The 12,572-nt window shown below is 42.6% G+C and overlaps 1 protein-coding gene across 7 annotated transcripts in view; it reads right to left on the bottom strand.

The window, feature by feature from the left end:
* LOC109880195 (serine/arginine repetitive matrix protein 2) overlaps positions 1-12,572 on the bottom strand; it is a 42,218-nt gene that overhangs the window by 23,047 nt on the left and 6,599 nt on the right. For 3 of the 7 annotated variants that reach the window (XM_031804516.1, XM_031804518.1, XM_031804517.1), the window contains exons 2-5: positions 8,417-8,460; positions 1,698-2,155; positions 805-862; positions 180-336 (exon numbers count right to left, since the gene is read on the bottom strand). In XM_031804516.1, the coding sequence (XP_031660376.1) occupies positions 180-336; positions 805-862; positions 1,698-2,081 (599 nt within the window). In that variant the 5' untranslated portion in view covers positions 2,082-2,155; positions 8,417-8,460. The other 4 variants (XM_031804514.1, XM_031804519.1, XM_031804515.1 and 1 more) reach the window with 4 other exon arrangements.

Genomic DNA, 12,572 nt, shown 5'->3' with positions numbered 1-12,572 from the left:
TGAGCTTAGTTAGCACAATTATCTAAATGATCATAAGCCAAAATATAAGGTTCACTCCATCGTCCATCTTTCTTTCTGTAGTCATTTCCAGCTACTACACGGCATACAAAGTTAGCCCTAATAGTAATTGCTGAAGGGGACAAATACAGTTGCATTGAATTAAATGTTTACCCCCTCACCTGGCTGTTCCATCGGTTGGGCAACAGGTACTGATAGGGTCTGGGTTATAGTCCTCTGGATGAAGTCTCTTATTAGCCATGTCCTCTCCTCTTCCTCTGTTTCTCTCCTCCAAGTCTGGCTGTCTGAGTCTCTTCAGAGACATGGATCTGGTGCCTCCTGGTGGGAAACATCATAATCAACATTCCACAGTAAATACAATATTTCATATAAAGTTCAACAAATAAAATACTAGAGAACGAGTATGTGGGCCCTCAACAAATGACTAAATATTACATGAATTGTGAAGTCAATTGTGATAACCCCTTTTTCAAGCGCTTTAGCACACATAACAGAGAGGCCCACTAGATAACTAGATAAAAGTGCACTTCATGCAAAATTTGCCTGAATTTGCATAGTATACTACTCTCAACAAATCATTAGTCAAATGGCAGAAGGGGCATCAGAAACTACTATACATGTCTGCATCAGCATTGTTACTGTACAAAAAGAACAACATTGAAACTTATCATTTGGAGATGGTTAACCTATTGATGTGTTTATAGACTCATTTTATAAGGGTTCAGGATTCAAAAATAGGTCTATGATGGGCTTGTTATTTACATACAAGTTAGGTCTAATTTGTACCTGGAGTGAACTGCTTGTTAGAGGGAGTGGTTCCTCTGTGGTCCAGGGAACCACGACTCTGTGGAAAGACCGAAAACAGAAGAGAACCAAATATCAACATCATTGAATTGTCATTATTGACGTGCCTGTGAGAGGTGAGAGTGAGACAGTTTAGATTATATTATATTTGTTCGTATCTGCTTAGGACAGACTTTCGGGATCAATGAAGTACAATACATGGTCAAAGGTATGTAGAGACCTGCTCGTCGAACATCTCATTCCAAAATCATGGCCATTAATATGGAGTTGGTCCCCCTTTGCTGCTATAACAGCCTCCACTCTTCTGGGAAGTCTTTCTACTAGATGTTGGAACATTGCTGGAGGGACTTGCTTCCATTCAGCCACAAAAGCATTAGTGAGGTCGGGCACTGATGTTGGGCGATTAGGCCTGGCTCGCAGTCGGCGTTCCAATTCATCTCAAAGGTGTTCAATGGGGTTTAGGTCAGGGCTCTGTGCAGGCTAGTCAAGTTATTCCACAACGATCTCGACCAACCATTTCTGTGTGGACCTCACTTTGTGCATCGGGGCATTGTCATGCAGACACAGGAAAGGGCCTTCCCCAAACTGTTACCACAAAGTTGGAAGCACAGAATCGTCTAGAATGTCATTGTATGCTGTAGCGTTAAGAAACCCATTTCATGAAGCTCCTGACGAACAGTTCTTGTCCTGGCATTTCTGCCAGGGGCAGTGTGGAACTCGGGAGTGAGTGTTGCAACCAGTGTTTTCCCCACTGAAAAGCATTGAAGAGAGTTGGAATGGGAATTACAGTGTACTTCCTGAATTGACTGGAATTGACCCCAACCCTAATAGGGATGTGATCAGAGAAAACAGAACAAATTCAAATGAAACTCTACCTTGAGTTTCTTGTTCATGTCTTCCCTCAGCACCACTCCATAGTCCCTCCTTCTGCTGGGAGCACTGACTCTGCATGGGGGAAGGGAGGAGGGCGACAGTGGGTTGTCCCTTCCCATACCACCCCAAGTGTTAAATTTCTTGCCCCTATAGGGGTGAGGGGTCACAGGGCTGTGGGAATGCTGGGTTTTCCTGATTAGGGTGTTTGTAAAGTTGGCCGGGCCATCCTTGGCTTCACCCCCAACTCCAACCCGGGAGGCTCGGTGGTGTACCCCTGGCAGGTGGGGAGGGGGAGGAGGCAGGCCAGGAGCGGGCTTCGCCCTGAGTTTGGGCAGGGGGTAAGTGTTGGGGTTGGACAGGTGTCCGGGGGGCTGAGAGGGTTTCATCTCGGTCTCCTGGATGGAGGAGAGGGCCGGTGATGGTTCAGGACGAGGAGACCCCAAAGGGATGACGTCTTTGACTGCAAACACAGGTGGAAAAGGGATACAGGTGTGAGCACATAGACCAACAGAGATATGATCCATCACCATATGGAGGAACCATCACCTCCCATTTCACAGCGAGCTTGCTCAAAGGGAAAATGCACACTGTATTAATGCAGGTTAACAGCCCCAAAGCATTTCTTGGCCCACCACCATACGATGGGCAACAAAATATTAGGGTTGTCACAATACCAGGATCGCGATACTACAATACCTGATTTTCCATGGCAAAAAAGAAAACACAAATTAGACTGAACTCTATAGCCCTATATTAACCTACTTTAAGGTTAAATTGTGGGTGCTACAGCTTGCAGATTAAACAAATGTGACTCTAGATTGTCAGCTCGATGGTGAGAGATTTTGGCGTGCCTAAGGTCTGTTGACCGACTAAGGTCCACTGTCATCCAGAAGGCTGTGTCCATGACATCTCTCCTGCACACGGTTATGGCCAACTACTCCAATTTTGACACCATCGTCACTCACGTAGGTTTTAACAACCTTCGTTTTCGGCGATCTGAGGAAGGACTACACATTTTATTTTAAAGCCCTCGCTGGCACAGGGAAGAGAATAATTATCTCTGGCCCCCTCCCGTGCTACAGAAGGGCTTCTGGATGTTTCAGACGACTCTTTGCCCTAAACGAGTACCTGAAGAAACTTTGCAACAACAGGAATGTCTCTTTTTGTGACAACTTTGATTTGCTGTGGGATCAACCAAGACTTTTTAAAAGAGACAGGATTCACCCTAACTGCAGGGGTTCCAGGATTATTTCCAGCAACATGGCAAACTGTTTTACAGACTGACAGACAGGGTCTGGCAGTGCTCCAGTTCTCTCTGTCAGAATAAGCAACATAGAACTCAGAAAGCATATCAGCTCCTGTAGAAATTTCACTATGGTTATTGTGTGACCTAATTTATGTTCCTTTAACTCCACCTTCTGTCATCTACCATTCTGATAGATTGGAGACTGTCAAAAAAACGTGGTTGTAACGTTAATAGGTCTGGTTACCTCTAGGCAGACGCCCACACTCATTGAATGTCACTTTTAAATGTTAGAGCAATCACTAGTAAAAACCTCATTACTGACTGCAAAGTTCATTGCATGTTTCTCACTGAAACATGGCTGTCTTCAGACTGTCGAGCCACTCTTATTGAAGCCCCCCAGGGCTAAAGATGTTCATACTCTACCAGAAAAGGGAAAAAGAGTGTGGGGGGGGGGGGGCAGACACTATTTTTGCTAATGCTCTCAGCTGTAAGGACACCTCCCTTCTCACCTCATTTGCTCACATTGTATATAGACTTGTTTATACTGCATTATTGACTGTATGTTTGTTTTTACTCCATGTGTAACTCTGTGTCGTTTTATCTGTCGAACTGCTTTGCTTTATCTTGGCCAGGTCGCAATTGTAAATGAGAACTTGTTCTCAACTTGCCTACCTGGTTAAATAAAGGTAAAATAAAAAATAAAATAAAAAATTTCAGTTGGATACTTTGGGTCTTTTCAGCATCATACTATACTTTTTAAATGTCATTGTGTTGGGAGATGTTATATTCATGTTGACAAAGAGAATTTAAGAATCTTTTGAGCTCTATGGACTTTATCCAACATGTTACTGGGCCCACCCATAAGCATAGCCATTCTCTGGACCTGGTTATTACCAAGAGGCTTTCTATTGACATATCCTGTATTGTTTATGTTGCTTTATCTGATCACCACTGTGTGTTCATTACTACTACTGAACACATTAAGAAACACTATTGACTGTATGAACAATAACTACTCCACCACCTATTCTGCCTTCCTCTTGTGATGATTGAGTTGATAACTTTAATAACAAATGAAGGGTAACCATTGATGCCATAGCTCCAGTAAAGTTGACAAAGGCCACATCCAAATGGAGACTGAGGAAACTAATAAATTAAGGAGAAATTGCAGAAAGGCAGATCGGAAGTGGAGAAAGTCAAAGTTGCAGGTCCATTAAGATATTCCGAGAGCAACTTGGCATATAATGCATTCGGAAAGTATTCAGACCCCTTGACGTTTTCCACATTTTGTTATGTTACAGCCTCATTCTAAAATGGATTAAATAGTTACACACAATACCCCATAATGACAAAGCAAAACAGGTATTTAGAAATTGTTCCAAATTTATATACATTTTTTTTTTGAAATATCACATTTACATAAGTATTCAGACCCTTTACTCAGTACTTTAATGAAGCACCTTTGGCAGCGATTACAGCCTTGAGCCTTCTTGGGTATGACGCTACAAGCTTGGCACACCTGTATTTGGGGAGTTTCTCCCATTCTTCTCTGCAGATCCTCTCGAGCTCTGTCGGGTTGGATGGGGAACGTCGCTGCACAGCTATTTTCAGGTCTCTCTAGAGATGTTCGATCAGGTTAAAGTCCGGGCTCTGGCTGGGCCACTCAAGGACATTCAGAGACTTGTTCTGAAGCCACTCCTGCGTTGTCTTGGCTATGTGTTTAGGGTCGTTGTCCTGTTGGAAGGTGAACCTTCGCCCCAGTCTAAGATCCTGAGCGCTCTGGAGCAGGTTTTCATCAAGGATCTCTCTGTACTTTTCTCCGTTCCTCTTTCCCTCGATCCTAACTAGTCTTCCAATCCTTTCCCTGAAAAACATCACCACAGCATGACGCTGCCACCACCATGCTTCACCATTGGTATGGTGCCAGGTTTCCTCCAGATGTGAGAATTGGCATTCAGGCCAAAGAGTTTGATCTTGGTTTCATCAGACCAGATAATCTTGTTTCTCATGGTCTGAGATGCCTTTAGGCTAACTCCAAGCAGGCTGTCATGTGCCTTTTACTGAGGAGTGGCTTCCGTCTGGCCACTACCACAAAGGCCTGATTGGTGGAGTGCCGCAGAGATGGTTGTCGTTCTGGAAGGTTCTCCCATCTCCACAGAACTCTGGAGCTCTGTCAGAGTGACCATCGGGATCTTGGTCACCTCCCTGACCAAGGCTCTTCTCCCGCAATTGCTCAGTTTGGCAAAGCGGCCAGGCCCAGGAAGTGTCTTGGTGGTTCTAAACTTCTTCCATTTAAGAATGATGGAGACCACTGTGTTATTGGGGACCTGCAATGCTGCAGAAATGTTTTGGTACCCTTCCCCAGATCTGTGCCTCGACACAATCCTGTCGGAGCTCTAAGGACAATTCCTTCGACCTCATGGCTTGGTTTCTGCTCTGATATGCACTGTCAACTCTGGGACCTTATATAGACAGATGTGTGCCTTTCCAAATCATGTCAAATCAATTGAATTTACCACAGGTGGACTCCAATCAAGTTGTAGAAACATCTCAAGGATGATGAATGGAAACAGGGTGCACCTGAGCTCAATGTAGAGTCTCATAGCAAAGGGTCTGAATACTTATGTAAATAAGGTTTCTGTTTTTCATTTTTAATAAAATGTGCAAACATTTCTAAAAACCTTTTTTTCATTGTTATTATGGGGTATGGTGTGTAGACTTTGTTATTATGGGGTTTGGTGTGTAGACTTTGTTATTATGGGGTATGGTGTGTAGACTTTGTTATTATGGGGTATGGTGTGTAGACTTTGTTATTATGGGGTATGGTGTGTAGACTTTGTTATTATGGGGTATGGTGTGTAGACTGAATTCTTTTTTTTAGAATAAGGCTGTAACGTAACAATATGTGGAAAAAGTCAAGGGGTCTGAATACTTTCCGAATGCACTATATAACAAGACAATTAGAAAGGCCAGACAGACTTATTTTTCTAACTTGATCACTAATAATCAGAATAATTCTAGTGCTCTTCTCAACCATTGATGGCCTGATAAATCCTATCCCTCACATTTTATGTGGACTTTTCTCCACATCTAAATGTGATGAGTTTGCGGCATATTTCAGAGATAAGACAACAAACATTAGGCTGGGTATCAGTCAAGCAAGACCTGATGAGAAGTTAGATGATATGTGCCCTAGTCTACTACGCAAAGGCACTAGGGATTTATTTTCCCTGGTTGACACATGCTCAGGAAAGTGATATCACAACTTAAGCCTTCTACCTGCCTTCTGGATCCTATCCCCACCACCTTCTTCAAAACAGTTTTTAATTGCATATCTGAAGAAGTGCAAGCTATTGTTAATCCCTCCCTGTTCACAGGCACTTTCCCATCTGCACTAAAAACTGCTATCGTGAAACCCCTTCTGAAGAAAAATGATCTAGATTCAACAGTTCTTAGCAATTTTCAGCCAATCTACAACCTTACATTCTTAAGCAAAATTCTGGATAAATTTGTTTCAAACAAGTAAATTACTTTTTCAGTGCCAACTGTATTTAAACAAAAATCCAAATCTGGTTTTCCGGCCCACCACAGTAGAGACAACATTAGTTAAAGTAGTAAATGTTCATAGAGCCAACAGATGCCAAACATCTCTCTGTCCTTGTACTCTTGGATTTAAGTGCTGCATTCAACACTGTTGACCATGATGTCCTTCTGGAAAGACTGGAGAGGTGAGTTAGCCTCTCCGGTTCAGTTCTAAAGTGGTTTGGGAGCTACTTCACCAGTGGAGAGTTTGTTGTCACCCTGGGTGAACATAACCTAGAGAAAATACATACCACATGTGGCATTCCACAAGGTTTGATTTAGGGTCCGGTATGGTTCAGTTTCTATATGTTACTCCTTAGCAGCATTAACAGAAAGCATCTTCAGTGCTACGCAGACCATACACAACTTACAATTTGTGTCACCAGAGGATTTTAGCTTCACGGATAAATTATTACTGTATTTGTGATTTAAATACTTGGATGGCTCACCACGTCCTCCAGCTAAATCAAGACAAGACTGAGGTACTTATTGTTGGAGCAAAAGCACAGAGAGAATCTGTCCGCAGTTTAATTCACAGGCAATAAATATAAAACACCAGGTAAAAAAAACCTAGGTGTTATTTTAGATTCTGAACTCAATTTCAAATGACACATTAGGAATGTAGCTTTTTACCACCTGAGGAACATTGCCAAGGTCTGGCTGTTTCTGTCTCAGACTGTAATGCTCCTGTCTGGTCTACCCAAGGAGGTCAACTGCAAAACATACAGAATGCTGCAGCACAGGTACTAACCAAGACCAGACAGAGAGCACTCATTACACCGAATTTAAAGTATCTGCACTGGCTGCCTGTGAGTTTAGAATTAATTTAAAGATTATTATTGGTTTTTAAATCAATCCATGATTGTGCACCCCAATACATACCAAGTAATGCACCCATTAGGTCCCTCTTGCACTGGCCTTTCAACGATCCCAAAGCCTCGGACCAAGAGGCATGGAGAGGCAGCTTTTAGTTATTATGCCCCCAGCCTCTGGAATAGCCTGCCAGAGAACCTGAGGGGGGCTGAAACTGTGGACACATTAAAAAGAGATCTTAAAACACACCGTTTTTTAGCTTTGCTTTTCCTTAAGATGATTTTGGGTAGTTCAGTTATTGTTATTCTGTAGTTTTTTTTATCCTCTTATGTTTGTTGTGTAGTAAGTATTTCAGTTATTGTGTTGCAGTCCATGTCTGAAATGTGCTTTAGAAATACATCTCAATTTGATAATGCTGTTTGTTTCTAACATTAGGACTGTTTTCCTCAAGAAATCTGCTTCATGATTTGTTTCCTTGCCACGATACTTCTGAATATTGCGATACTGGTATTGTGACAAACCTACAAGACATTAATGGTAACTTCCAGAATCCAGGGCAAGTGAGTGAGTGATAGTTTTGAGGTTGAGCTTAGAAGAACCCTGTAGGCTATATAGTTAGTTGTGGTTATTGTCCCGAGTGGTCAAACAAAATCCACACAGACAGAGTAAGACACAGCCAGAGAGACAGAGAAAAACAGACACACCCACACTACACTGTAGCAGCAAGGTTTTTGACCCAGTTCAAAGGTTAGCGTTAGCATAGCATCAAATGATCCAACGATGAAGCATTATGCTGTAGAGTGTTAGTGCTCCATGCCCCAACTCAATACAAACTCTGTTTCTCACCCACATTGGTGAAGTACTGCCTAAGGCTACTCATCCTTCTCTATAAGTACGATCTCACTCCTTTACATTAGCATGGGGCAGCTCCTAAGGCAGTCACACAAAGCAGCAGGTGCCACAGTCATCTGTGTGTGGAGTCAAATCACTTGGGTTTAACTACAATATTTCAGTGTGTGTGTGTGTGGATATAGTCTCATAACAAGTTCAGTGTTGTTTCATCAGTTCTCAAGATCTTACATCCACCAGTAATGCTTTTCGTAGAGAAGTAGTCTGCAATTGATCTGCAAAAAAAGACAAGACAAAAGTCAATGGAGAAGTAATTTCCATAAAAAGCATTATGCTTTGTTTGAGTCAATTAAACATTAACAAGAAATATTGCGTACAACGGAAAGAGACACTTGCCCTTTGAATTGGATTTAACTAGCCGAGTCAGTTAACCAGGGACTGTAGTGATGCCTGTTGCACTGAGATGCAGTGCCTTTGAACGCTGCGCCACTCAGGAGCCCCAGCCTCTGACAAGGTAGATGGGCTAGCTACAACCGTCATAGACTGTTTTTTACGGGTTAGCTGGCCTCCGCCCAGTACCCTGCTCTGAACTTATTCACTGTTACTAGCCAGCTACTACCCAGTACTCTACACTGCACCTTATAGACTGCTGCCCTATGTACCTAATCATTGAAAACTAACTTTAATAATGATTACATACTGTTTTACCAAGTTCATATGTATATACTGTATTCTAGGCAAGGATCATCCTACAGTGCATTCGGAAAGTATTCAGACCCCTTGCCTTTTTCCACATTTTGTTATGTTACAGCCTTATTCTAAAAATGACTAAATAGTTATTTTTGCTCATCAACCAATAACCAATAACCCATAATGACAAAGCAAAACATATATTTTAAAAAAAACATTTAGGCAAATTCTGTTAACAATAAAACACTGAAATATGACATTTACATAAATATTCACTCCCTTTACTCAGTACTTTGTTGAAGCCCTTTTGGCAGAGATTACAGCCTTGATCTTTGTCAAAAGGAATATAAAAATCTCCCAACACAAGGATTTTTATCAAAGTTCTCAAGGACAATAGACAATAGTTCAGAGAGATCCGTAAAGAAAGTGTTTCATTACATTGGTGGCCTATACAGGGTGATGGCCAGCACTGGTGGCTGACATTTAAACAGTATAACATGATGCTCAAAAGACCCAAAGTCGCCGAATGAAATCTCCTCACAGCTGGGAGCATTAGCAAAAAGAGGCTGTCCCTCCCACACTTTTCTGATAGAGTATGAAAAGCTTCAGCCCGGGGGGGGCTTCAATAAGAGCATCTCTACAGTCTGAAGACAGCCATGTTTAGTGAGAAACATGCCATCAACATGAACACTTATGTAAATGTGAAATTTCCATTAAAAAATATATATATACAGTGGGGCAAAAAAGTATTTAGTCAGCCACCAATTGTGCAAGTTCTCCCACATAAAAAGTGAGAGGCCTGTAATTTTCATCATAGGTACACTTCAACTATGACAGACAAAATGAGAGAAAAAAAATCCTGAAAATCACATTGTAGGATTTTTTATGAATTTATTTTCAAATTATGGTGGAAAATAAGTATTTGGTCACCTACAGACAAGAAAGATTGCTGGCTCTCACAGACCTGTAACTTCTCTTTAAGAGGCTCCTCTGTCCTCCACTCGTTACCTGTATTAATGGCACCTGTTTGAACTTGTTATCAGTATAAAAGACACCTGTCCACAACCTCAAACAGTCACACTCCAAACTCCACTATGGCCAAGACCAAAGAGCTGTCAAAGGACACCAGAAACAGAATTGTAGACCTGCACCAGGCTGGGAAGACTGAATCTGCAATAGGTAAGCAGCTTGGTTTGAAGAAATCAACTGTGGGAGCTAATATTAGGAAATGGAAGACATACAAGACCACTGATAATCTCCCTCGATCTGGGGCTCCACGCAAGATCTCACCCCGTGGGGTCAAAATGATCACAAGAACTGTGAGCAAAAATCCCAGAACCACACGGGGGGGGACCTAGTGAATGACCTGCAGAGAGCTGGGACCAAAGTAACAAAGCCTACCATCAGTAACACACTACGCCGCCAGGGACTCAAATCCTGCAGTGTCAGACGTGTCCCCCTGCTTAAGCCAGTACATGTCCAGGCCCGTCTGAAGTTTGCTAGAGAGCATTTGGATGATCCAGAAGAAGATTGGGAGAATGTCATATGGTCAGATGAAACCAAAATATAACTTTTTGGTAAAAACTCAACTCGTCGTGTTTGGAGGACAAAGAATGCTGAGTTGCATCCAAAGAACACCATACCTACTGTGAAGCATGGGGGTGGAAACATCATGCTTTGGGGCTGTTTTTCTGCAAAGGGACCAGGACGACTGATCTGTGTAAAGGAAAGAATGAATGGGGCCATGTATCGTGAGATTTTGAGTGAAAACCTCCTTCCATCAGCAAGGGCATTGAAGATGAAACGTGGCTGGGTCTTTCAGCATGACAATGATCCCAAACACACCGCCCTGGCAACGAAGGAGTGGCTTCGTAAGAAGCATTTCAAGGTCCTGGAGTGGCCTATCCAGTCTCCAGATCTCAACCCCATAGAAAATCTTTGGAGGGAGTTGAAAGTCCATGTTGCCCAGCAACAGCCACAAAACATCACTGCTCTAGAGGAGATCTGCATGGAGGAATGGGCCAAAATACAAGCAACAGTGTGTGAAAACCTTGTGAAGACTTACAGAAAACGTTTGACCTCTGTCATTGCCAACAAAGAGTACATAACAAAGTATTGAGATAAACTTTTGTTATTGACCAAATACTTATTTTCCACCATCATTTGCAAATAAATTCATTAAAAATCCTACAATGTGATTTTCTGGATTTTTTTCCCTCATTTTGTCTGTCATAGTTGAAGTGTACCTATGATGAAATTTACAGGCCTCTCTCATATTTTTAAGTGGGAGAACTTGCACAATTGGTGGCTGACTAAATATTCCCCCCCTCCCACTGTATATATAAAAATAATAATTAAATCGCTGCCAAAGGTGCATCAACAAAGTACTGAGTAAAGGGTCTGAATACTTAAGTAAATGTGATATTTCAGCAAAAACGAATAAGACTGTAAAGTAACAACTTGTTACTAAAAAAATTTAAAAGATAATGACAAAGCAAAACAGGTTTTTAGAAATGTTAGTAAATGTATAAAATAAAACTGAAGAATCACATTTACATAAGTATTCAGACCCTTATTTCAGTACTTCGTTGATGCACCTCTGGCAGCGATTACAATCTCGAGTCTTCTTGGGTATGACGCTAAAAGCTTGGCACACCTGTATTTGGGGAGTTTCACCTATTCTTCTCTGCAGATCCTCTTAAGCTCTGTCAGGTTGAATGGGGAGCGTCACAGCACAGCTATTTTCAGGTCTCTCCAGAGATGTTCGATGGGGTTCAAGTCTGGGCTCTGGCTGGGCCACTCAAGGCTCAAGGACATTTAGAGACTTGTCCCGAAGGGACTAATGCGTTGTCTTGGCTGTGTGCTTAGGGTCGTTGTCCTGTTGGAAGGTGAACCTTCGCCCCAGTCCTCTCTCGAAGAGATTACGAGCTAAATAGCTTCTATGCTCGCTTCGAGGCAAGCAACACTGAAGCATGCATGAGAGCATCAGCTGTTCCGGACGACTGTGTGATCAGGCTCTCTGCAGCCGATGTGAGCTAGACCTTGAAACAGGTCAACATTCACAAGGCCTCAGTGCCAGACGTATTATCAGGACGTGTACTCCGAGCATGCGCTGACCAACTGGCAAGTGTCTTCACTAACATTTTCAACCTGTCCCTGACTGAGTCTGTAATACCAACATGTTTTAAGCAGACCACCATAGTCCCTGTGCTCAAGAAGACCAAGGTAACCTGCCTAAATGACTACCGACCCGTAGCACTCACATCGGTAGCCATGAAGTGCTTTGAAAGGCTGGTCATGGCTCACATCAACACCATTACCCCTGAAACCCTAGACCCACTCCAATTTGCATAGTGCCCAACAGATCCACAGATGATGCAATCTCTATTGCATGCCACACTGCCCTTTCCCACCTGGACAAAAGGAACGCCTACGTGAGACTGCTATTCAGCATGATGCTGCCACCAGCATATTCACCGTAGGGATGGTTCCAGGTTTCCTCCAGATGTGAAGCTTGGCATTCAAGCAAAAGAGTTCAATCTTGGTTTCATCAGACCAGATAATCTTGTTTCTCATGGTCTGAGATGCCTTTAGGCAAACTCCAAACGGGCTGTCATGTGCCTTTTACTGAGGAGTGGCCACTCTACCATAAAGGCCTAATTGGTGGAGTGCCGCAGAGATGGTTGTCCTTCTGGAA

This window comes from Oncorhynchus kisutch, linkage group LG25 (genome assembly GCF_002021735.2).
Source record: "Oncorhynchus kisutch isolate 150728-3 linkage group LG25, Okis_V2, whole genome shotgun sequence".
NCBI lineage: Eukaryota > Metazoa > Chordata > Actinopteri > Salmoniformes > Salmonidae > Oncorhynchus > Oncorhynchus kisutch.
Note: the sequence above shows the minus strand (reverse complement) of the source record. Positions and strands in the feature narration are given on the sequence as shown.